General features: G+C 37.3%; 1 protein-coding gene across 9 annotated transcripts in view; it reads left to right on the top strand.

Annotated features, from left to right (window-relative positions):
* The first annotated feature begins 352 nt into the window (after nt 1-352).
* The window catches only part of CEP162 (centrosomal protein 162), a 42,336-nt gene continuing 16,520 nt past the window's right edge, over nt 353-26,168 (top strand). The window contains exons 1-18 of one of the 9 annotated variants that reach the window (XM_032104961.1): nt 357-598; nt 694-758; nt 1,260-1,345; nt 2,191-2,295; nt 6,970-7,108; nt 10,504-10,614; nt 13,105-13,254; nt 15,922-16,074; nt 16,341-16,527; nt 17,478-17,530; nt 18,745-18,860; nt 19,849-19,879; nt 20,253-20,375; nt 21,052-21,243; nt 21,410-21,491; nt 22,338-22,602; nt 23,774-24,041; nt 25,704-25,843. In XM_032104961.1, coding sequence (XP_031960852.1) covers nt 2,236-2,295; nt 6,970-7,108; nt 10,504-10,614; nt 13,105-13,254; nt 15,922-16,074; nt 16,341-16,527; nt 17,478-17,530; nt 18,745-18,860; nt 19,849-19,879; nt 20,253-20,375; nt 21,052-21,243; nt 21,410-21,491; nt 22,338-22,602; nt 23,774-24,041; nt 25,704-25,843 — 2,070 coding nt within the window. In that variant the 5' untranslated portion in view covers nt 357-598; nt 694-758; nt 1,260-1,345; nt 2,191-2,235. Of the gene's footprint in view, nt 759-1,259; nt 1,346-2,190; nt 2,296-6,969; nt 7,109-10,503; nt 10,615-13,104; nt 13,255-15,921; nt 16,075-16,340; nt 16,528-17,477; nt 17,531-18,744; nt 18,861-19,848; nt 19,880-20,252; nt 20,376-21,051; nt 21,244-21,409; nt 21,492-22,337; nt 22,603-23,773; nt 24,042-25,703; nt 25,844-26,168 lie in introns of all 9 variants that reach the window. The other 8 variants (XM_032104967.1, XM_032104962.1, XM_032104964.1 and 5 more) reach the window with 8 other exon arrangements.

The following is a 26,168-nucleotide window of genomic DNA, read 5'->3' as shown; positions in this document are numbered from 1 at the left end:
AAAAGCCAATTCCCTGAACCCCGTCCGGCCCTGACCGCGCACGGACCACGACGACTACCCCGCACCCGCCAGGGGGCGCCGCTCCGCACGCCCGGCCACTTCCGCAACTGCCGCCCGTCGGCGCCGCCCGGGCCCGGCCCGGCCCGCGTGTCCCGCGGCGGGATTGAGTAGCACCGGGGCCCGTCCCCTCCCGCCCCTCGTGCCCGCCGGGACCCGCTCCCTCCCGTCACGTGTGTCCCGCGGCGGGGCGGGCAGAGCAGAGGGAAGCCGGTGGATTTGGCGGAATCACGTGGCGCGGTCCCTCCTGGCGGGCGGGACGGTGGCCGAAAGGGTTTCCCAGGCAACCGCGCCGCCGGCGAGCGGCGCGGCTGTGGCGGAGCGGGCCCCGGCGCGGTGCAGGTGCGCGCCCAGCGCCCGGGGCTGCGCTCGGCTCCGAGTCGCGTCCTTCCCTCCCCCGCCGCTCCCAGGAGCTCCCGTCGGGCCTTGGAGCCGAGCCCTGCCCGCCCGTCCCCGAGCCCCCGCGCTGCCGTGCGCCAGCCGTGCGTGTGCTCCACGGAAAGGAGAAGGAGGATCAGGTCACGGCTGGGTTGATTAAAAGGTTACTTGAAACGTGTTAGGCTGTTTAAGCTTTCCCCCATCCCCGTCGTTTAGCCATACCTCCTCAAAACTTCCGCTTTTTGCGCCGTGTTGTAGCATATATACCAGCAAGTGCCGCCTTTGTTTCGTGCACAGTCATTTGTGAGCCTCCAGGTCTGAAGGTATGGCTGAAAAGTATATTTGCTAATGTTAACGTTTGCCTATGATCTTCTGTTACGGAAATTGTCAACATACTTGCTGTCCTTTGAGTTACATATTGTTAGTTTTTGTAAAAGTTGTAATTTTAAGGTAGGCAGAAGAAAGCCGTCATTCTAATGTAGGTAGAAGTATGGATAATGTCAGAAGAAGCACTTTGTTTTTCTGGCAAGGCTAGAATTAAATATTCCCCACTTGCTGAAGTAGCTGGCACAGTTAGTAAATTACTAAAGCATCTTGCGTTTAACATCAAGTGTTCTTTGATGTGAAAGTATAAAAGGATACTGGATTATGTGTGCCCTGAGAGGTAACATTCCTAATCTCCTTACCATGTTTTCAGAGATATTGTCCAAATGCTTACATAAGGACATCGTGCTCTATCCAACGCCTGGGCCGTCTGCTATATAACTTCTTTCTTCTTTTTTTTTTTTTTTTCTTTCTTTTTTTTTCTTTTTTAACTGCCAAAGCCAAAGTGTCGGGTGGTCTATGGATGGATAAGGAGTGAAAGCAGGAAACAGTTGTCACAACTCACCTGTCAGAATCAATTTACTAGGTAGGTAACAGTCCTGTGTACTGAGTGGGCTCCATACTGGGAGAAGTTTTATTTAGTGGTAAAAGCACTTTTGCAAATGTTTAGCCCTTTTATGTTTACATCGTGCTTCTCACCCTAGAAGATGCTGGTGCAGTTTAATGCTGCCATACATATGCAGTTTTGAAGGCAGCCATATGTGCTGAGCAGGGTGATACACGAAAGCTTTGCAGCCTTTTGGTTGTGGGGCATATTTCATACCTGAGAAGTTGATGCAGACTTAGGGGAAGGGGAGGGGGACAAGTGTCATTGGCTTTCTGTGTCAGGGCAGATCAAACCAAACGCCATTCTCTAACCTGAAAAAGATTTACATGTATTTATTGTTTACTAAATCCAGAGCACAGCAGAGATGATGAAACAAAACTAATAATGGCAGATGTCCCCAGTGTTGGAGAAGAAACATAGAAAGGAATTAAAGCCCTTAAAATGATTGGAAATACTACTGCAGTGCAGTAGATTCTCATTTTATTATTAACAAAATGCTTAATTGTGGGTTGCTAAGAGGGCTGTTTTTGAAGAAAAATGTAGAGATGCTGAAGTGAATCACATTTTATTTATCCCTCCAAGTTTAAATGCTGGAGCTGGTGTTTAGGAAATAAGTATTTTGCTTATAAGGAATTTGTGTGATCTAGACGTGTTTGCACTGATTGTTGCAATCAGTAAAAAATTTCAGTAAGGGATGGGAGAATGGTGTTTGTCATCTCTCAAGATTTGGAATGGTTTTTTTTTTGCTTATAGCTCTATTCAAGCAAATCATTAGGTTACATCAATTTCAGAATGCATTTAATTAACTTTATTTTAAATTTTAGTCTTTTAGACTCAGTTGTTTGGAAGGTAAAATCCATTTGCAAATTATGGCTCATCGATTTTCAAAGGAAGAATTAGATCAGCAGTTTGAAGAGTTTCTGAAAGAGGTATGTTTGAGACCAAGGTCACATCCTATTCTCTCTTTAAAAATGGGGAAAATTTAATATGGAAGAATATGAAATGTAAGATTCAGCTGTGCTTTTATCACATAATTAATGTAGCTGTCTTATGTATGGGTCTTTGCAAGGTCTTAGTTGCTAAGCTTAATTCATACTATTTTGCTGTATTGAAATCAAGAGAACAGTTTTGTAAATAAATAAATATTTTGTCATTGCTAGGTTGTATCTTCAGAAAGAGCCCTTGGTTCTTGATTTTTGTTTCAATTTTATTGTTGCTGCTACTTAGTACCAGAAGCTTCAAATTGATGTATAATTGAAAATTAGGAAAAAAAAACCTCTGCCTGTATATAAACACAAGCTACATTTTTAAAATTTCTTATTTTCTGTGGCAATGCTTACTTTCACTGAATTATGTTTTAAAATTCTTGTATAAAATGAAGCATGCTGTAGTGATTACGAAAATTTGAAAGTAGATTCCTTTAGTTCCTCGTGGTGCTTCATGATTTTGAGTACTGGCAAAATCATGCAAAGTCAGTGGGTTTCTGACTTAAGCTCGGAATTATCAGACACAATCTAAATGCCCCAACTAGGTATGTTTTTTTCACTGAAAATAGACCTGTAATTTCAGAACTTGCCCTCTGGTCTATCAGACACACAGTGTGGTGTCCCTAAAACATAAATACTGCCTACATAAGGACTTCACTGCATTTTAATTCTGTATATGAGCATAGCTAGTGATGGCAGATAATATTTCTGGAGTCTCTGTTATACATAGTGTATGCTTGAAATTTTTTTGATGTAGAGACTGTTACAATTTAATGGCTTGTGAAAAGTAATTTAATTTGATGATGTAATAAGCACTTTGAATTCACTGAAATTATTAATGTTAGTAAAATTAGAAAAATAGTCTTTGCATTTCCTTCAAAAGTTCTTAACTTACTGTTGTTACAAAGGGAGTTGCTCTGGGGAAGAGAGAGGAGTTTTATTCTTTTATTTGTTATGCACAGCTGTCAAAACTCTGCATGTGATTCCTTCTAGTATTTTATTCCTCATTTGACATACTCTTCTTCCTTCTCAGCTATTGCCCACATTGAGAGTGCTCATTAAAAAAAAATTGAAATACCTGTATTGAATTATTCTAAGTGGCATTTGGAGTGTCCCAGAGAATGTAACTTTAACAATTCATGTCTTAATTGTTTTTTATCATTTCAATCCAAAACTGTTTTCAAACTGCTAATCCAGTTATTAAAAATATGCAGTGTTTTTTGCCAGCTGGATACAGACCCAAATAACAATGACGTTATCTACTCTCTGTTACTTTTACACGTGTCTTCTGCTATGTCCTTCTTCTTGCTTTTGTTTTTTATAGAAAGTGTGTGGCCTTTTAATGTTAGAAAGATGAGAAACTGGTGTGCTCCATTGCTTGAAATCTCTCTGTAAGTGATGGTTGAGAGTGTAACAGCAGGTGGGGAATAGTAAAAACAGTTTCACAGTAGTTTGGGGAAGACTTAATATTGTTTAAGCAAGTTTTTCAAAGAGAAAATGGAGCAGGATTTTTCCCTTTTAAATAACTTAATGAATCTGTGTTTGGGGTGAGGGTGTGTATATATGTTTGTGATTAAAACACATGAAGTTAAAAGAGAGACTGTATATACAGCTGATGATGCAGGTCTAATATGAGGATTAAACTAAGTCTTTTAGCATATACACTGAACTTTAAAAGCTATCAGTGGATTTTCTAGACTATTATCATTATACAGAGGGAAACACAGTTGTGTAATAACAGTGACTGCATGTAGGATAAATCCTTTAATGATTCCCTCTGCCTGGTTATGCTTATTCCCAGCCTCTTGCCAAGACAGCCCGTTGTTATCTATAATTCTTCCCATAATCCTTCCTCCTCCACTGTCTGTGTTCCTGTGGTCCATCCACTCCTCACCATCAGTATCTTGTTTTGGTGTGCTTCACCTGTTGTCACTTGGATTTCCCTTAAGCATCGTCTGTCATACTGATTTAGCTTCAGGTTTTCAGAGTGTTTGCTGTGTTGGCTCTGAAGTTCTTTTGGGACATGCAGCGTGAGGAAGTCTTTCTAACACACAGTACTTCAGTTAATTGAATTAATTGCCTTTTATTGATGACCCAAAGCAATGTTGTGGAAAAGCCATTGTCTGCTTCTAGTATTTTCAGTTGACTTTTGTTCTATTTGATATTCATGGATACTTGAGAAGGAGGACTTTCAAAAGGAAAGGCTGTATCATTTTTATTAGAATATCTGTAGAATAGTATCTGGAAGAAAAACACCACACATTAAGCCATGTTTGAGAAACATTTTAAGTTTTTATTAAAAGATTGAATGTATTAACATATTATTGTGCAATAAAAGCATGTTTTGGAGTAGACTTATTTAATTGAAAAATACTTGTTTCATTAATTAATTAGGACAACTGGTCATGAAAGTCTGAGTGTTTTAGATCAAATTCGGTATTACCTATCTTTTTTAAGTTACTTCACATGCAAAGGAGATGGTAAGCTGATGATGTGCCATATAGTTGTTCTAGTTCTTAAAACAGTCTCTTTTGGCTTTTATTTATGTTGAGATTAAACAACTGACACTTTTTGTGTGTTTGTGTGTGTCTATGTTCCTGGAAGGCTGACAGGCTGTCTTATAGAGGAGGGGAAGGAAGAAATTGGTGCCACTTACTGGTGCTGAGAAGTCATTACGGGTCCAAAAAGCTGATTGATAGATTGATTGATTTACCTTTTTTTCAAAGGAAGGAAATAAAATCTGGAAGTTTTGCTGTTGAGACAACTGACGTGTTGGGAAAAACGCACCAGAATTTTTGTGTCAGCATTTATTTCCCAGCTGCTGCAGCCTTACTGTCTGCGGTTGACAAGATGGCTGGACATAGAAAGTTTCCAGAACTTGAGCAGAACCTGTGGGAGTTGCAGGTTATTTGGTTACAATGCACTAAGGAGTATGAGTGTCATTGAAGTTCTGTTTGCAGAGCAGAGGATACTATCAGTTGTAAAAGAAACAGCAAGTGATAACAGAGCTTGCATCAAGCACCTGTCAGTGCTTCCAGCTAGCAGGAGGCAGTCTGATGTTTGGGGACAATGGCACTAGTACTTGTGTTGTGACTAATGTGAGGAAGTTGTTATTTATGGGGTACTTTTTAGGAATCTAAACCTGTTTTGTTCTATGGTTAAACCTAAAGAATCACTTAAAGAGCCAACTTAAGGAAATTGCAATACATCTTGTTGTCTAGCAGTTTCATAATTTATTAAAATTGTGTTTTATTAAAGTGCAAGGCTCTTTTATTAAAGTGCAAGTGCAAAGCACCTCTTTCTTTCTGAGACATATGACAGGCATTTAGTTTTCTCAAGTGAAACTGTAAACTCTAAAGATGTTCTTGATCAGAGATATTATTAGGAATACTTTATTACAATTATTTTTGCTTAAATTACAGTTTTATGTGATTGGCATTTGATTTTTAAATGTTCTTGTTAAGCCTAGAGAAGCTGAAGCATTAGTCATATAGTAAAGGTAGGCTTTTATGGCAGTGTTTTTAATGAAATAGGAGGCAGTGGATTGCAGAGGCTTGTTTTAATAAAACATACCCTTGTGTTTTACATGTTAAGTATCCACAATCCCGTTTCCTGTAATATTCGGTTTATGCTATCACCTTTTCTTATTTATGACTATTACAAAAGTGAAGTTTTTGAAATTTTCCCATGTGATGCATTTCATATGGGAATTCTTTCTTTTGTACCATTTGCTAACTCTGTGCACTGTGTTCTTTAAGACACTTTAGGACAGTTGGCTTTAACAGATGTAGCTAAAAATTTAGATAAAAAGTATTGGTTTCCCCTTAACCTCAGTTTGCTTCATGAAGAATACGTAGCACATAAGGTTGCAGTGCACTATTTTAATGAATATTTTCTTGTTCAGTGTGTGGATAGCTAATTGTGGCTCTGAGCCTGCTGTAGGCCACAAAGAGCTTTATTAAAGGAAAAGAGCAGAGGTTCGTTGTCTTTTCCTTCCTGTTACTTTTCAGTAACTTAAATTCATATGGTGTCCATACTCATAGACTTTTTTTCCATTTATTTAAGCCGTCAGTCAAAATCAGCATGGATGACTAACACATATGGAAGTTTAATACACAGTTGGGTAGGAATGGCTCTGGCATATCTATTATATTCAATGAATACAAAATGTACAATTAGTTCTGAACTTTGATTTGCTGACAGCTAGAGTGTTGCTAATACACATTTATTTTTCGAATATTAATAATAATGTTCACATACAAAGCAAGGACAAGGCAAAATTGTTTCTGCTCTACTTTATTATCTTCAGGAAGGTAGTCAGAGTTTTGGTTCTTATGTGTTGTAACAAATGGAACAAGAGCTGATTACGCTGTTTATTGGAACATACATTCTCTGAAGTAGTCAACTTTTCATATATCCAAATGGGATTATTAAAATATGCACTATTATGCCACATGAATATAGTTATTGTTTCTTAATCAATTTTGTCATGCATATACAAAAAGACAAACAGTGGGGAATAATGAGAGGCATCTGGACTCAGAAGTCCAGAACTGAGTGGCTGAAACAATGTAAAAATGTAAAAGCTCTCTTTAATCTTGTATGCAACTGATTCAGTCTCTTTCAGATGATTCGCTTGGAAATTCAAAGAAAAAGTCCAGCATTCTTGAGAGATTGGGACAGCCCAGGAAAAAAGAGAAGAAGAAAAAGGATTCAGTGCCGTGGTGGTTATCTGAGGAAGATTCGGATGATGGTGGTAAATTTACAGTTTTACAATGTTTTGGCCACAGGGGGTCAGACTAGTTCTTTCTCATAATGTCTGTTAGGCCTGGTTTCAGATCAAGCTGATGCCAGTCAAGTGTTTTAGAATGTTACAGTGCAGGTTTGTAAAGCATAGAAGTCAAATAGAATTGTATCTTTTTAAATGGTTCATGTTCAAGCTGTATGCAAGCTTTCTGCTGGTTTTTTCTGTAGCTTTTGATTTAATAAAACTTGTAAAGAATAAGCACGTTATAAATAGTAAAATAATTAGAAAATATAACTTAGGAATTCTGCGGAAATATTGGTATGGGTGTTTTGTAGTTAGCCTGTTCTTTATACTGACTTTTCGTAGCTTTCTGTTTTCGAAACTGTAGTGGAAAAAGACCGATTTATATAAACTTATGCTAACTGCAACATTTGTAATAGGTTGGAAAAGCACAGAAAACCCTTTCAACACCAGTTGAGTCCAAGGTGTATGTCTTCAGTATTCTCATCATTTTCCTTGCCAAGAACCATGGCTTAAGGCTAAATGGGCTGTGATGACATGATTGCTGGTTCAATATTGACACGGTCACATAGTTCTGGAAGAAAATATATTATTGTTTGCAAGCTTTCCACCTCTGTTTTTTTAGTTTCTACATTGTCTTCTTGTTGGGTAGTAAAGCCTATGAGCAGGGAGTTTCCACAGGCTGATTGCCTCTCCTTCTTGTAGTAACTGGTGGTTTCTTAATTGTCATGATTTGTATTAATTGCAAGTGGACCTTAACAGAAAGTTACAAAAATCAGTTTTTCATCTGACAGAGTTAAAATACTGCTGGTAGTCTCAGATTTTAAGACTAACTGTATCCTGTCAGTGTTGTCTTAGTGGGGAGTCAAATCCTAGTCAGCAGTTGTGTCATTTTAGGCTTAACCCTAATAGGTGGTAGGTGGACTTCTTATCTGTCTCTGGCCTTTTAAAATGTTGCTGTAAAACTCAGATGGATATGAGAAAGTTCTTATCAGGTAGTTGTGAGATACGATGATTTCCTTAGAGCTTTTCAAATAATGTAAGGACAGAGTGTTCTTGCTGGGAAATGGGAGAATTAAGAGGTTAGCATGACCTTGTTTATCTAGATACTATCAAAGAAAGTTTTCTGGTGACTTTAGAAGTTCAGCATGTTTTCATGGTTTTTCTGAGATGCTTGAGGCAACCCAACTTTGATACTTCTCATGGTACAAAACACACTGGAATAGGTTCTTAAAGGGCAGGGTGATTACAAGTTTTAGAGAACAGTGCTTGTATGGATTAAGTAAAATTCAAAACAGAATCACAAGAAGCAATGTGATTGTATCAAGATGTTCCATCCAAATGATTTCTACCACTGTTATTTTTAAAATTAAGAATGTCTTACCTGCTATGCAGGTTAACTAGAGGTAAAGCTATTAGAACTGAAACAAACCTGATCTACAATTTACTGATGTATGAAATATCTGGTAAACTTTTTCAGGTTTCTCTTAAAAAAAACCTTCTTATTTAATAGAAAAACATTCAGAAGGTGAGCCTACCCAGTTTTGCCAGTATGGAATCAATTTACATGCAAAAGAAGTTAGCCTGTTCATACTGTTGATGAGAGGCTGGATTTCTTTTTTTTTTGGAGGGAGTTGAAGGTAATCTGTGTGCAATGCATTTTGGCTCCAAGATCTAACATCTTGGCAGTTGGACATAAAAAACCTGAGAATATAGTAGTGTACGCCAACTGTGCCAGATCTGTGCACAGAATTCTTCCCTGAGCACCATTTTTGCCAGGCAGATTAGTTGTATTTCATTTACTTCTCTGTCACCACTCTGTGTAGAATACCACGCTCATGGAGCATATGCAGAAAGCCATCTCCTACCTAGTACTTTAATATTGCCTTTAATTCCTGCTAGAGGGCTTTCCATTTTCTGTCTTGGCAAGAAGGGGGTAAGTCTGTGGCATGAAGTGGTTGTGTCATCCCATGAGGAAAGAGCTGTATTTGTCACACTGGACACTCGCAAATGGTAGCAGTTGCAGAATGTGTACCATGATGAATGCCTTTCTGCAAGATAGGGTCTAGTTTTAGGACAATTAACCTAGAGTCATAAAAGAGCCATTTGCAGAGGCCAGCTTGGCCCCCTCTGGGATAAACTGAGTCTTCCTCTGCAGTTTTATGTGGCTATAATTTTAGTTTGTGTAGATGTACTTGTGTTGTAAAACGACAGGTCAGGTGACTGTAAGGAATTCAGTGTGGGTAGACTTCCAGAACTGCTCGTATTTTCTTCTGTGTATCTGTTTTGCATGCTTCCAAGTACTTTGTCAAATACCATTTTGCCATGTCTAATGTTCTCAGCATGTGTATGTTGTGTGGTGTGTTGCTCAGACCTCTTAAAAGTGGATGATGGCACAGCATCATTGCAATGTAAGTTACTGCACTGGATGTCTGCGAAGATGATGATTTAGACTTGCAGTTCTTTGTAAGGTTATATGTCGATGTCCCCTAAATAGCAAAATAATTTCCTATGGGAGAAAATAATAATATTGCTGTGATGCTAAAAAACATGAAAATAAGCTGAATTTAATTTCTGGATAGTGTAATGTCAGCATGCTTCAAAATTTTGTGGAGATCCTTGTGTGTCCTTCTGGGCTTGAACCTTCACGTTGGTTGCAGATAGGACATAACCAATATACTCTCAGCTAATAGCAATAGTATTTTTTAAGTTGTTTTATCATCATAAATCATATAAATGCATAAATCTTACTTTCACTCACAGTGTGGCACTGCATTCATTACAAATACATGCTCCGTATGTATAAGTTTATGTCTTTGGGTGTGACTGCATAGAGATAATGTTATCTGAAGAAAACCTGGATAATTAGCTTGTGTAATACACCAAGCTGATATGTTGCTTGCCGTTTGAGGTTTTGATTTTGAGTTACTTTGTTACCTATATCATGCTTTCTTGAAAGAGAAGAAGATTAATATGGGCTCTACACCTTTTTATTGTCTTGTTCTTTTTTTTTTCCCAAGGCTTGTTACAGAAGTGCCAGGAAATAAGTAGAGAGTTAAACTAATAGCCTGTTTTTACTTGGTTTTGTAGATTAATGGTAACAGTGTAGACTACTTCTGTTTGTTTGGCTGAGAAGTATAAAGGACATTTTAAAGTAACTCCACTAGTTATTCTAGGCATGTTTAAACTATTTGTTCTTCAGCTTTAAATTGAAATGTGCAAATTATGATTCAAGACACTGTCTTCCATATTGGACAGGTTAGAGACCTGAGTAATGTCCTTTCTACTTGCTTTTGTCGTTTAAATGATAAAAAGAAATTGGATACTAAGAATTCCTGTCCTGTCTTGCTTGCCTGTCTGTTCCTGCTGTTTGTCTTTTCAAGATTTTCAAATAAAATTTGTTAAAGTGAGAAAAGAGAAGAAACTGACAGAAAGCCATGCAGAAGCAGTGGAAAATACTGAACAAAAGAGTCCCAGTTCAGATTCCCAGTCTGGTATTTGATTAAATATGTTTTGATGTATTTATTCAGTATCAGTCTTGTGTTACTAGTGTGTTTGCTGTAGAAAATCCTTAGCAAATTGTCCATTAGACCAAGCTGCCACATACTTCTTTTGTCATTTTCAGAAGAAACTAGTAACTGTGTAAACTTTTGCTGAATTGTCTTAGCATCATATATAACTACGTATAATGATGTAGTAGGACAGACAGTATTGAATGTCAGCCTGGGGAAAGGGGGGAATAACTTCAAAAGTCTGAACAAAAAGCTCTCACCTGTTGTAAGTACCTGTTTAGTAAATAGAAAGTCTCTTGCACTTCCTGCATCTCATACTCAAGAAATATTAATATTCATTGTTCTATTTGTTTAATTTCTAAGACAGCAGTCAGATAAGCATTTTATTTATTTTCTGTTGATGTGGTTCTTTTCTCTTTATTGATCACTGTGCTGCTTTATGCATGCTGCCCCTGGAATGGAAGCAGCAGTTGGTACAAATGAAAAACTTAAATTTTTTAATCTGCAGTATTATTTTAGTCAGTGTAACTTTAGATTCAGCCTTTTATGTGAAGTCACTTTTTATATTATAAAGAAAAAGAAAAGAAATTCCAGGAAATAAGTAGGAATCATAAGCATTGATCCATTAAATACTTCTGTGTGAAAGACAGTAGCAATTAATTTGTACTAAACGTGGCATTGGTGTTAAATTCAAGCAGATTGGTAATATTTTGGAGAACCATGACAATGAAATACTTGGCACTTGGTCTTTGGATCATGTTGGTGATCTAGTATGTAGCCTATAGAACATCTCCCTGTGTTAGTTTTCTAGAGTGTATATGGAGCTCTGTTTTCATAAGCCTCATTTGCATATATGGCTATAAAGCATCTTGGTCTGGGAGAGAAACACTAAAAATTAATTTATTTCTCAAATTAGGATTAGTGTTTGAAATATGAGCACTAGCAGGACCTTGGTAGTTATTTCAGATTACTGTTTTAAAATGGATCAGGTGTTTGCATTATTTACAATGGACGGTATACTGCCAACACTTCTGGTTTCCCAGTTAATGTGGGAGCATATAGGTCTAGAGAAGTAGTGCCTTGCTAGTGAACTTACACATCAGTTGAGAGAATAAAGGACCTATGCATTGTATCAGAATAGATTTAATACCATTTCTCTCCTTGCTGCACCAGCTTCTTGTAGTTATCTTGGATGTTTCAGTTGTGTTAACTTCTGGTCACATATCCCTATACTCCTGTTCTAAATAGCAGAAGTATTTTGCTTGGTGTCCTAGACTACTCTCTCTTGTGTCAAGGTAAACTGAAAAGACCCATAACTAAGAGTTTTGTCTGAATGACTTAATTTTGAAGCCTCTTCAATGTGACAATTTAAACATGGAAAAACCTAACACAGGCCATCTGGCTAGCCTAAGGTGTATAAAGGCTGTGGTGTGGCTGTCATTTAGGAGTCCAGAGGAGGCCACCAAGATGGTGAAGCACCTCTTGTATAAGGAAAGGCTGCGAGAATTGGGTTTGTTAAGCCTAGAAAAGAGAAGACTTCAGGGTGACCTAACTGTGGCCTTGCAGTACATGAAGGGAGCCTGCAAGAAAGATGGAGAGAGACTTTTTACAAGAGCATGTAGTGACAGGATAAGGGGGAATGGTATCAAACTAAAAAGAGAGTAGGTTTAGATTAGGTATTAGGAGGAAGTTCTTTGCTGTGAGGGTGGTGAGGCACTGAACAGGTTGCTCAGAGATCTTGTGGATGCCCCATCCCTAGAAGTGTTCGAGGCCGGGTTGGATGGGGCTCTGAGCAGCCTGGTGTAGTGAAAGGTGTCCCTGCCCATGGCAGGGGCATTGGAACTGGATGATCTTTAAGATCCCTTCCAACCCAAACTGTTCTATGATTCTTTGATCATTACAGCACAGTTTTCAGCATAGGTGCTATTATCTAAAACTTAATTTTGCTAATGTGAATGGAAGGCATTTGTTGTATTTGCTGCTGAGCAAGTCCTCACAAGGGTTTGAGCAAACAAATGCTGTTCTTATACCTGACAGTGGTAAAGACAGTAGTAATTTATACTTATGTACCTACATTTTTCCACTTTCTTTGAACCAGTCTGGATGCTTTCTTTCAAACCTCATAGTAAATGTTTTACTGTTGAGATAGTTTTACTAGTTTTCTTTGTTTTCAGGTCATTTATTGAGGTCTTAGAACAGTGTATTTGAATGCAAAGTATACATGGATCGAGAAGGAATTTATCCTTTTTAAAAATAAAAAAAAAAGATGGAGAAGAGTAGTTATATTTTCAGAAGTTATAAGTATTAACTTTAGTTTTTATTTATAGGTAGAAAATTAGAGGTAATTCAGTGTACAAGGAATTGAACTGTATTACTTTTTCAGAAGTGTCACTTTGAAGTCTCACATCTCATTCTTCTCTTTATTCCCTGTCCATTATGTATTAAAATTTATAAATGTTTATGTATACTTAGGAGTAGTTCCCTCTAAATCTTACAGTGCATCTCACAGCAAGGCTTTGTCTAAATCCAAAATGTTGGAAAAATTTCATAAGGACAAGAAAGACTCTTACTTAAACAAAGAAGAAGGAACCCTCGCTTCTGACAGTCCAGACAATTCTGAGGGTAACAAATTTACTGTATTTTATATGATACTAAAAAGGTAAAATGACTCAATCTTGACAGTCTTGGTCAGATTAGAAGAAGGAAGTTACTTTTTGAAATAGATGTTTTGTCATTATCAGTTTGAGTCCTTTGTATTTATGTTTTTAAATGTTTATCTACAAGTGTGGTAGTTAGAAATATTCTTCAAAGTGAAACTCAGATTCTTATTTTAATTAATTTCAAGTGGCTGGGCTTTAAAAAGAAGTACTGTATATTATTAGCCTTACAAAATGTTGCATGTAAACCTACACATAACGACATCTTTGGCATTCAAGATAACTATTTAAGAAGCTTTTACAAGAAGTAACCAATACCCACCCTCCAAAAACAAATGACTCGTGCTAGCCTCACAGAAATCAGTGGGACTGTTCAAACAGCCAAAAACATGATGAAAAGACTGTTAAATCCATATGAGTTGATATTTTTTCCAAGTTTGATAGGTTTCTCAGAGTTCAGATTGTGTAGGGCAAGAGAAAACAAATATTCTTGCCTTCACTAGCTATGGCGAGTGTGTCTGGGGGTTGTGAGTGGCTAAATTGCAAAGTTTAATGGCTGCAGAAACAGTGTTTGATTTTCACATTATTATGGAAGGTGCTTTTTTAAAAAAACTCTGATTTCACTCAAACCCTGAATGGCAAAATATTATTAGACAGCTTACATAAATCTTGTGAAGCCTTCAAGATCAATGTACATCTGCTGAGAAATTTCACTGGATATGAGATTATTTAAATGAAAAAAAAACCACAGGAAAGTGTTTTTCTTTAAAATTTTGTTCTATTAAGCACTCTAATTGGTTTTTTTATTGATGTATAATCCCTTCTCCTTTCTTGCAACTCTCTACATAGGAGGTCAATTGCAGTTAGCATTTGATTCTGCTAATACATTCTCATTCAAAAATAGGGTGTTGGAGGTCTGGTGAGATTATTAAAGCTCTGCAAAAAGCTTGTGACCCAGCTGCAAGCAGACTCCTATTTGCTGTCTTGATAACTAGAATAGAGTGCCATCTGAGTAAATTACTTTAAATTACTGCATTTGGCTATCTGAGAAATGGGCTATTTGTTGTTTTTTACTTCTGTTCAGCACTTTGAGCTTTCCATTTTCTACTTTTCAATGTAGCAATATGTATTTATTGAGGCATTAACTTTCTGTACATGCGGAGCTTGACCTTTAGACAACGCCTCTGACATTTAGTTGTTGTGTGCAAGGCAAGTCAGTCAGAGCTCTGTATTGAGGACAGAGCTGAGATTAGATACAGGAATGTGTATTTCCAAGATGTGGAATCTTATGCACTTAGCATCCCAACAAAACATGCAAGGGGACTTTGTCATTAAAATCAAGAAAATAAACCTATTCTACTTTTTAATAGGGAGGCTCTTACAATCAGAATGAATGTGCTGAGGGCTGCCCAGTAGGGAGGGAAAAGGTGTTGAGACTCCTATTTTCCCACCCTCCCTCACCATAAGTACATTTTCAGTACCAAAGGGAAAGGATTCTCCATTGTCATGATGTAGGCAGGTATGGCATTTTTTAAATGGGACTTCCATGGGCCTGTGTAGAGAACAGAGGAAGAGCCCAGAGCCGAAGCACTTGGTCAGCACATGGAAGACTGATTTAGTGTTATTGATGTATGGATCTCCTCCAGTCTCCTGCAGCAGGAAATGAGCTGTTGTCAGTGTCTTCACCCCTCCTGGTGTGTTCAGTACAAGGACACAGCTACAGTCCAAACATCATGTGGCCAGGCAGAACAAAAAATTCTGAGTGCTACCAGCTGACAATTCATGTTGGAAAAGACAGTTTCTGTTCCCTTCTGTGAGAACTGTTAAATAATTTCATACATCATTTGATAAAATGCATAAGCAGCTTTTCTACTATCCCTTCTCCAGCAAGAACTTACACAGAATCTAAGTATAAACATGTGTGTTTTGCAGACAGACAGAAGGGAGTTTTTGAACTAGGAATGTCCTGCAATATCTGGCTTTTAGTCTTCCATAAGGAAGTAGATAAGGCAGTGTTCTGCCTGAGAGCCAGCATAAAGTTTTTAAGGTGATGTTGAACCCTCACAACAGTGAAATTACAATAAGGAGAGCAAGTGCAAGTTCTAATTGCATAAATATATAGAATGGGAGAACTGTGTTTATCAGTGACTTTGAAGAAATTTTGATTACTATTTTTTTCCTTAAACCCTTTAAGCAACAAATGAAGTGTAGCTGCTAAGCCAATGGCTCAGCAAGTTTAAAAAATCTGTGGTGATCTGAGGTAGTAGATCAGACAAAATAAAATGACTTTTATGTCAATTTCAGTGTAGGGTCTGTGTGTGTGTGATCATCTTTCCTGAGTAATATGACAGTACCTCAATTTTTGCAGTTGTTACATTTAACTCATGCTGAACTTTAGGTATATGTGCAAATATGAAGGATAGGAAGATAATGTTTATAGTAGCTTAATGAATTAAACAAGATTTATACATAGAATCAGTGGAAATTAGGTGAATGTGACTCGTGAGACTGCTTATCTTTGCAGTTGCAATGGGAGATTAAAACTGGTGGTTCTGGAAGGAGACTAGAAGACTGATATGTCATACAAATAGCATTTAGATGGTAGTCAAGAATATCACAACTTTTTCCCTAGGAATGCTTGCAGCCAGTGGAAGCTTTGTCAAGATACAGAACACTTCACAGCCTGTGGGAGAAACTCATGAAAATATGGATGTTGGAAAGATGCAGCTTCAGAAAAGTAATGGAGATGCTGTCTCTTTGAGTAGAGACAGCCTGGAAACAAATGGTGAGAACTGAGAGCCCAACCATTTCATGAAGTTAGCTAGATCTAAATAAATTACTATTAAAAGCAGTTTACCTTAATTAATTTCAAGATGGGATTCTTCACTTCTGTCAGCTGCACCTTGTGAACTGAAGGCTCCTAGTACTAGTTTGTAATGATTTGATGCCATTAATATTTTATGAGCATGTCTGTAGTGGTTGTTAACTGTTGTGGCTATTCTGTGTGGACGTACAGCACAGGCACAGTTTATTCTCTTTTTTGAAATTTAGATTCAGTTTTAGCTTCTGGGCCTAATCAAAGTATTGTGGGAGTTGGATTGGATACCTTGGAAGAACAAGAAGAAAAAGAGATCTTCTTTGCCAAGCTTGAACGAGAAGCTTCATCTACTATTGATTATTCAAGATTAAATAAAGAGCTGGATTCCAATGATTCTGTCATACTTGCACCATTTGTACGGTAATTTAGAGGGAAGAAAAGTTGTGGGCTGGATCAGTGGGCACACGTGGCTTGGGTATGGCCACTGAGATTTTGTTGGATGATATCCTGTATATTATTCGGTCAGTTTTTTGTTGGTTTATTGTGGTTTGGCTTTTTTTCTTCAAGACAAGGACAAAAATGAGCTTAATAAATTAAAGTGGGAGCATGACTTACTCATGAGTGGATGTAGCTCCACAGTCTTGTGCATAACTCAACAGGAACAAGTCAATTTAACATTCATAATTGTAAGGTGTAACTAAATGAAGAGGTAACAACTGATAATAACAAGGAAATAGATCAGGAAAGATTCTGTGTCCCTTTAGATGTGGTATTACCAATGAATCTAGACAAAAGATACTTAATCTTAATAGACATGGGCAACCCATTTATAATCAGTTTTGTGAAAATAAGTTCAAACATCTGTGAGAGAAATGGATGAAGGGGAAGTTCAGGCTGCTGTTGCTGAAAATGCTGAGTTCAAAGGCAACTTCTGATATGAAAACAGTTGGAGGGGCAGAATTCTGGAGAGCTTTACATAAGGACAGAACTTTAATTTTATGGAAAAAGGGGGAAGAAAGGAGAGGCGGGTGGTTTTTAAATTTATTTTGTTACTCCAGAATGACAGGGTCAGAACAGGAGGCAAACCTTAATGATAAAAATATTTTTGAGAAGTTAGCATAGATGTTGAAGGGAATGCAGAAAGGGAGTGATTTTAAGAGTTAGATTGAGAATTTTAGCTGGGAAATACTTTATTTTAATAATTGCTGACACTTTTCCACTTTCCTTACCTTTGATTTGATTTGTTGGACAAATTCAGATTCATTCTTTTATTACTAATTGTAAGAAGTGTCAGAGTGTAGAGTTCCAAGAAAAAAAGTCTATTTATTTGCTGTCCAAATAAAGAGTAGAATTTTCATTTTATTTCTCAGAAATGAAAATACTGAAAAAGAGGAAGAAGGATCTGCACGTGAAGAGAAATCTGGTAATACAGTCTTTTCTCTCACCTGTAGTTCTTACATCAGCCTTTTAGGCTGTCTTTGCATTATGACTGTGCAGCTGTTACTCAGAGGGGTTTAGGGGTTTACTTTTGTTTCTGTGCTTTTTTTTTAAAAGTGGATTTTTAATCTATTGTGAACCAAAAGACAAAAAGAAAAGGAAAAAAAGTAGTAAAAACCCTCTATCAATCATAACTGAAAAAAAGACTCTGATGTTGAAATTTGATTTGATGTTTGATTTATTTTGGTGTCTTAACTGTCATCTGTATTTTTGTGCCATCTTCTCATGCCTGAGTTTCATCTCTGTAATCTGCAGTATTACTCTTACCTGATTTCCCCCCCAAATTTCCATGCTACATTTCTTGTTTATTTGTCTTTCACTTGTCATGTCTCTTTACTTCATGCTTTATTGCTGGCATATAATAGAGTGTATTCCTGTAACTTAACAGATAGTATTTTCAAATTTATATATTTAGCTGAACTTTTGAGAGGTCCTGTTGTCAGGCTTGAATTTCCCTAGCATAAAGAGGATATATTTGTAAACCATAAACACAGAAAGAACACATTATGAACCAGTGTTTTTCAAGGCTTCCAGGTTTAAGTGTTACAGATAATGCAGACACTGGAGGCGGTAACCACAGGAGCTAAGTGGGAGAGGTACAGCAAAAGAGAACTGAAACTTGTGGAAGGATCTAGGTAACTGAAGGAAAAGCCTTTGGCTTGCTTGTGTCGTTCATTCTCTAACGCACTTGTATTTAAATAATGCTTACTCTTGAGAGTGGCTTTTGGCCCACCAAAGCAGGTCATAAGAAGCCAAATTACAGATTCTGAGCCTCAAAACCGCTGAAGTTGTCAAAGTGGATGTACAGAGTACTTTATCTACTGGGTAGGAATTGCATCATTTCACCCTAAGTGAGAGAAAGTAATTGAGTAGAAGGGGTCAATTCAAGTACACCTTGAGGAGACAAAGCATATCTGATCACAAGGCAAGCTTTCTTTGACTTTAGAGATATTATGTGTGACTTTCACTGTAGCTTTAGTACCACACTCAGTTTTGGAAACTTTCTGTTGCCTTTTGAAAGGAGTAATACTAGCAATAGCTGTTCTTAGACAAGGCATTGGGGAAAAGGAAATAGCTGTCTCTTACTGCTTTATCTTCCTTGAGCGTTCATTCTATTTGATGTTTATTTTACTCTTTTAGGTAGCTACAGTGAAGATTTTGAAGAAGAAACAGATACTAATCCCGCCCTTAAAACCGAGGGAGATCAGGTGAATCAAAACATCATATCAGAAGTTGATTTAAGTCCTCAAGAACAGGTATAGCTTGCAAATGTTTCTATTAGTTGCAGGAATTTTAAAAACTGTACAGTGTGTAACTGTAAATATAGTAAACCTTTGTATGATAGGTACTGTCTGAGAGAACATAGTGGCCCTCAGACTACATCTTTCTGTTAAGGATATGCACTTTCCTGTGATAGATCATAGAAAGGGTTAAGTGCTTCACAGGGTTTCCTGTTTACTCCTCTTTTAAGTTACGAAATGTCAATGGAAGTGCACAAATGATGAGCTTAAGTGGAGACAGCCTCAGAACTGGGTAGTGTTTAATCTCTCAGAGCTATTGAGGTACAAGTGACACAGACTGGTGGAAGTAATTCTGTACAGAGAAACCCTTTGGACAGAGGACCCAAAAATCTTCACTGTATGAGCTTTGGGGGCACTGCTGTCGACTGGCTTAGTCAGGTCTTTTGATGTGTAGCACATGTGGTTGGAGCACATAGGTGCATCCCTGGAGCACATATTCAGATTTGGGGTTTTTTCTGAAGTCTATAGAGGACCATGTATTCATTTTCACTAAGTAAACTTATTTGGGTTTTAGTTCTTTTTAAATAAATTTATTAGAGTGGTATTTCTAATAAATGTTTGAAAAGAAAAGTTAGAATGGAACTGTCATAATGTGCTTACTGCTACTTAATTTTCTTTTCTCAAATTACAATAAAAGAAATCAGGAAGGTGCAAAAATGCTTCTTTATGCAGAGGAACTTTTAATTCCTGTTCACTTGTGAGAGGGTTTGTAGAGTACATAATGTTGAGAACTTTCGGCATCATAAGGAGGGTTTTAGAGAAGTGCATATTCTTGGAGAATGAATAACTGCTTAGTTCTAAGTTCTGAAAACTGTTTTTAGGTATTGGACCAACTTCTAAAGTTTGTCCAGTTTTTTTTTCCCCTGATATTCAAAAAGTAATTCTCTCTTTTCCTCTCTCTCTCTTTTTCTCTCTCTCTCTTTCTCTCTCTCTTTCTTGTTAGGAAGAAGCAAACACCGGGATGCTGGCTAAAGGTAAAATATAAGCTTTGGTCAGTGGAAGAAGACTAAATGTAACTTTTTGAAAGTTGCTTACCTGCTTTTTAGTATTTTGATATTTTTCACCTGATTTTATTGTGTTCTCCTGAAAATATGCTGGATCAAAATAGTTAAAAATAATCTACATATTAGCAATTCAAGGTCATCAATGTATTTTTGTATTTATTACACCTACTCAGAACTCAGATTTGTAATCAGAGTTCATCGGTTTACCATTAATGGCATTAAAATAATCTGTATAGTACTTTTTGCATGCTTAAGACATCAAGATAAGCTCTGGTATACTTCTAATTCCAGTGTGACAAAGTATAAATAAGAGAATTGTTTTGTTTAACATTTATCTTCTTAGTTGTCTTACTTGAGTCACAAGATTCTACTGCAGAACTTCAGAAGGCCGTTGAAACATCGGGTGTAGCTCCAGGCGAACATGATCAGCCTGAAGAAGTCAGTGCAGTTGAAATGAATGAAGCAGGTAAGGGGTGCTTTAAAAAAAGAGAAAAAAAAAAACAAAAAAAAACCCACCACACAAGAAAACTTAAAATCTTACTGTATTAGAATAGGTGACTCTGATGTCTTCATTCGTTCTTAGATTATTGGGGAACATGAAGCCCTCAGGTTTTACCAACAGATTTCGAAAGCAGAAGGAAATGTTTCAGGAAAAAGTAATGTTTCTACTAAGAAGACACTTTTGTCTACTTGGTTACTGTGAAGTAGCTTTTGATGTTGCAATTTCATATTTAAATACCATCTCCTGTGGTTATTCCTCGTGTCTAAAATTCTTCTTTGACAACACTGAGCTCAATTATTAAATACATTCTCTTATCGAATAGGCTAGTTATAACTGTGATGGCACCTGTTAAAATAGTCATACAATATATGCTATTAATTTTAGTACTGTTAAAATATTGAGCTGGGGGAGGATTGAGGAGAGGAATGCAAACTGTAGGTGAGACAATTTAGTAGACACTAATTAACTTGGCACCTGTTTATAGGAAAAACAAGGTTTTTGATTATTTTTTTAATGTAACTGAAGTCACTGTTTTCCCCATGTAATAGACCAAGATAGTAACTGAAACACAGGCTCCAGTGGGATGTTTCCCAAACCAGAAAATCCAGTAGTGTCTCTTACAAGCCTGCTTTTTTCCCAGGTACTTCCTATGGACAAACCACCAGTGACATGGAAGCGCTACACCAGGCATATCATCACATTGATCAGTCTTTGGGGGACACTGACAAGCAGAAACTGCACAGTTCTGCAGTGGCAGTTTCAGAAGGCTTAGGGCAAAGCATTTCACAGAATAATGACATCTCTGCAAAAAACGTGTCAACTGTTGATTCAGGTAAAGAGCTCAAAGGAAGGCATATATTGTACAAGCTTGTAAAATGAGTGAGCTAGTAATATCCGTAATACGCCATTTATGACACATTTTTAAATGTTGTCCTTGTAACAGATACTTTTTCTAGATTGTTTTTTAATTTATTGTATATTTATTTCTCATTATTTAGATTTACCTACTGTGGAAGAATTGATGAAAACAATTAAAGGACATTTATGTAATATCAGAAATTTTGATGTGGACTCTGAAAGGTATTTATTTCAAGATGCATTTTAAGAATTGTAGTAACTTAAAGCTACTATTTGTGAAAAACACCTTACTAAATAACTCATCTGTCTCTTTCCCTGATTAAATACTGAAATTTTGTTATATCCTGCACTGGCATTATGACTTTTGCAGTGAACTGTTAAATGAATTATACAATGTTAATAGGTTTAGACCAGGGATTCCCATACTTACTTTGGGTAATAAGCAGCAATGTTTGTCAAATCATTTGGAGGGGTGTTCCTCCACACCTAGGATCTCTACCTTCCCAGTTTTCTCCTCTTTCCCCTTCTCCATACATGGATTTCAGCCCACATCCTATCCTGGCTCTCCAGCCTCCATAATCTTAAGTTCAAATCCTTTTAAGATCAAAGCCTACTGTTGTGATTCTTACTAACCTGTGCTCCATACCTCCTCCTTGTTTGCTGCAACTGTTCTGTCTAGAGCAGACAGCACAGGCCTTGGAACTGTCAGAAATACAGGTTATGCTTAGCAGATGAGTTTTGGGAGCTTATCATATAGCTGCACCCAGCAGAAATTACCACTAATTTTTTATTAGTGTTAATTGCAGGCTTACAGGTGTTTATCTTGTAGCCAATTTTGGTACCTCCACAAAAACAGTCGCTACTGGTAAGCAGCTCTTGTTCCACAGCGTGGGAGAGAATCTGTGTGACTAAATCTGCAAGATGGGTCTTAAAAGAGGCTTAATAGCTCTTTGAAATTCAGGCAGTCTTTACAGCTGATACCTAAAGAAAAAATGCCCTGCTTTTTCCAAAGTGATAGAAAAGCAAAGGGCAAGTGTTTTATTATGTATGGTTTCTTTTTTCTTGTAGTCCTGTGAAACTGGTAGGCAGCACAGAAAATGACCTCATTAGCCACTCGCCCTTTGAAGACCCCCAGAGTAATACAGTTTGGGAGAAAAACTCAGTTGAAAAGTTTACCAGAGAAGAAAGCATCTTTCTACAGACAAGTGTGAATGATGATAACTTTCAGAGGATCACTGAGAAAGAAATTCAGACCAGTGAAGTACAGCCTGATATACTAAGAGAAAAAATAGGACAAGACTCTCTGCTTTCACAAGGAAGCAAAACTAAAAGAGTAAGTATTACCAACCAAATTTTTGTTACGTGGAAATAATTTTTAAAGGTATATCTTTTTAGACTGCCTATCACTTGATTATGCTCTGATGTTTAGAAATTGAGAGACTGTTGTTCTTTTTCTTGAAATTCTCATGTTGCCATTGCTACTGTTAGAGGTCACCAAATCCAGTGGACATTGGGGCCAGTGAGATTCTTCTTGTCCCAGCCCAACCTATGCAAGGCTGCTGGAGTCTCCAGCTCAAGATAGTGATGTCTCTGAGCATGTGAGGATTGGAGGGACACGTATGAACACACAACAGGCTAAGAACAGGGAACATTTTTACAGAGAGAACAGTTAGAAGTACAGTTCAGTAAGAATATAGGAGAGACTGTAATGGTCAGTGTCCAGCTGAGTCAGACAAGTGTGCTGACCAACAACCTGGTCATGTCACCAGCTTTTTAAATCTGATTTTTCCTTCTCTTTCCCAGACTCGTTTCTTTACCTATTTTTTGTTTTTGTTCTTTCCCAAAAGATCCTGTAAATTTTGCACATTCTTACAATCATCTCAAATATTCCAGAACAAGATTTATGTAATCCCAAATCTTCTCCCTGGATCCCTAAATTCTTTTCTCCTTGCATCCCCTAAGTTAGCTTCACACTCCTTTTCATACTCTCTTGTGTATGCAAGGCATTATAGGGACAGAGGTTTGGCTGATTTATCCTGGTGAATTTACCACCTGAGCAAACAGGCTAAACTTTTTCGTTTACTGGTTTTGGGAATTGTGTGCTTTGTTTTTTGATGATCAAGTGTAGTAAGGTTCCTCTGCCTGCCACTGTTCCTTTCTTCATGGCTGGTTTTCTACATTCACTGTGTTCATTAGCCTTTAGTCGTGACCGACCTGATTTGGTAAGCAGAAGATCCTGTAATGTACAGTACAATTAAAATAAAAATACAATTTCGCAGATCAAGTACAGAACCAGTACAAAATACTTGCCCTATGTAGTTCTGAAGTAGTACAATTCTGCAAATTTACTTCCTACTAATTTGGTTAAAAATAATGCTTGCCATCACCCTGAGTCTTACAGTTGTGTAGTTTTGGTAACTGGTTCTGTGTTTTTCACTGGTAAAGTTACCTTCAGTTTACAGCAGAGCCTAAAACTTGTTTTAAACAAATGTGTTCTGTCACAGGCTCTTCGGTTTTGTTCCTTGAAGAATGAAAGATCAGAATCAATGACAAACAAACCAGTGTCATACAAGAATATCAGAAGTCCAGCACCCTTACATAAAAAGAAACCTTTACATGGTACTCATGGACTGGTTAGAAGTTCTGGCTATGGGAAACCCAGTTTACTTTCAAAGCAGTCTTTTCCAGTTAGTGAAAAGAGAACATCAAAAGAAACTTTCAAAAAGACCTGTCTGAAAGCCAAAAGTCCTGCAGATAGAGCAAAATCTAAAGGTAATTCTAAGTTTTAAGAGTTTTAATTCTGAGTTTTAAGAGCCAGAGAGATTTGCTTCTTATGCTTCACATTTAAAAAAACCCAAATATCATAGAGAAATCTAAACTCAAATGCAGTTAAGTACTGATTTTTTCTGTATTATCATGAAATTGCTGTGAGAGACTTTTATATGTATCTTTGTAGTCGTGTTTCATTTCCACTCACATATACCACCACTATGTTTGAGACTTACCTATTCTTCACCAGTAGGACCAAAAGAATAGAAAAAGCTGGTGTTCAAAAATAAATATCTACTAGTTGACATTTTTCATTACAGTAAATGCAAAGACACACTAACATGCTGACACACTAACTGCTATGTTTGAGGCTGAATTTCTTTTTCAGCTGCTTCTTTTGATCTTTGCTTTCCTGCAGTACAAAAAAATGTACTGAAAAGAAAGTCCTATTTTCTGTTCATGTCTGGAAAGAAATGTCTATGGAAAGAAGAATACCAATGTAGTCCTGTGAAAACTGAGTTGCAAGTAAAGGACTGAACCTTTTTATTTTGGGGTGAAGCCTGAAGAGTTTCATGACATAATTCAGCTTAGTGTCTTTGCAAACAACGTTTGCTGCTATCCCTGAGGCAGGCTTTAGTGCACTTCTAGCATGCAGTGCTTTTAAAAACCCTACAGGTAGTGTCAGGAAAAGCAGTTTAGGATTATGTTACCTGCCTTAGGGAGATGCTTCAGTGGCAGCTGTTGAACTGAAGGGACCTCAGTTCATTGTTGTGTCTCTGCCTGTGGAAGAAAAGCTTGTACAGCCTGGTGAAGGTGGTAAAATGAATGAGAAGTACTGAGAAAATGGCCACTGGCCTCATGCAAACTTGCTCTTCCCTCTAGCTATAACCATTCACCATAGCAATTTTAGGTGATTTCAGAAGTTAATCACACAGCCACATTCTGCCGAGGCCTCTATAGCTGGGAGGAGAATAGCCTTGAATCAAAGAATTCCCTAGTCATCACTGCTAAGGGAGCACCTTTCTGAGGGGTGTGTGACTCTAAAAAGGCATGAAATTTGGAAAAGAATCATTGTCTGGTGGGGTTTTTTTTCAGGTGTAACGTTCCTAAGCAGGAGCAGTCAAAATGGCAATTATAGTTGCTATCTGTATTTCAGAAGACTGAGATGTGAACAGCTCCATGTATGTTAGTGACTCTAGGGGGAAGTTTCCTGCCTTTTTATTCCAGTCAAGTTATTTGATGCAACAAATAAATGTTGCATTTCTTTCTATGATGTCTGCACTCCAAAGTCCATTTTGAAAATTGCTGTTTCTTATCTTCCCCATAGCTTGCAATATGTTGTGTTTCTGTATACTTAGATAACTGGCAACTTCTCAAGCAGAAGAGTGAGGTTAACCTTATTTCATGAAGGATTTATTATCCAGCTACTTGTTTCAGTTGTTCTCTTGGGTTTTGTTTTATCTTGTCATCAGTTCCTTACTGAAAAAAAAACCAAAACAAATCCTCCAGTTTTTCATTGTTCTCGAGTTTCTATATTTAATTCAAAATTCAGGTTGTAGAATACTTTACATACCTACAGGTTGGATCACATGAATACATTTTTTTCTTAAAAGACATAAAATTCTGAATTTAATTTGTTCTATTTTACTTTCTGCCTAAATGAAGAAGCCTTATTTGCTACTAGGATAATAAGATCTGCAACAAATGAACCAACTTTGGAGGGGAGTATTAACAGAGTTTTGTCTGGCCAATCAGTTGTTAGTAATCTTCGACACCAGGCTGTGGATTACAACAGGCAATATCATGTGAGTAATAATCAGTGATGCTCCTAGTTATAGTATGTACAGCTTGGTTTGCAAGCCTATTTTGTCAGGTCTTTTAACAATTACCACAAGAATGGCAAATACTGAAATGTTGAACAAAGACTTCCCTTCGGTCAAACACTAGTTATTGCTTTTAAAATATGCAAGTACAATCATACTGCTTTTCAGTTGCTTGGATAATGCTGTTGCTTTGGTGGTTCTATGTAATTAAAGTTGCTTATTAAATTCTAAAAATTACTATTTTGTTGTAAAAGAAGGCTAAATTGAACTTCTACTTATAATATTCTGCTGTGAATGTTGAAACAGT

The sequence above is a fragment of the Corvus moneduloides genome, chromosome 3 (genome assembly GCF_009650955.1).
Source record: "Corvus moneduloides isolate bCorMon1 chromosome 3, bCorMon1.pri, whole genome shotgun sequence".
Classification (NCBI taxonomy): Eukaryota; Metazoa; Chordata; class Aves; order Passeriformes; family Corvidae; genus Corvus; species Corvus moneduloides.
The sequence above is the reverse complement of the archived record's forward strand: the minus strand, read 5'-3'. Positions and strand labels throughout refer to the sequence as shown.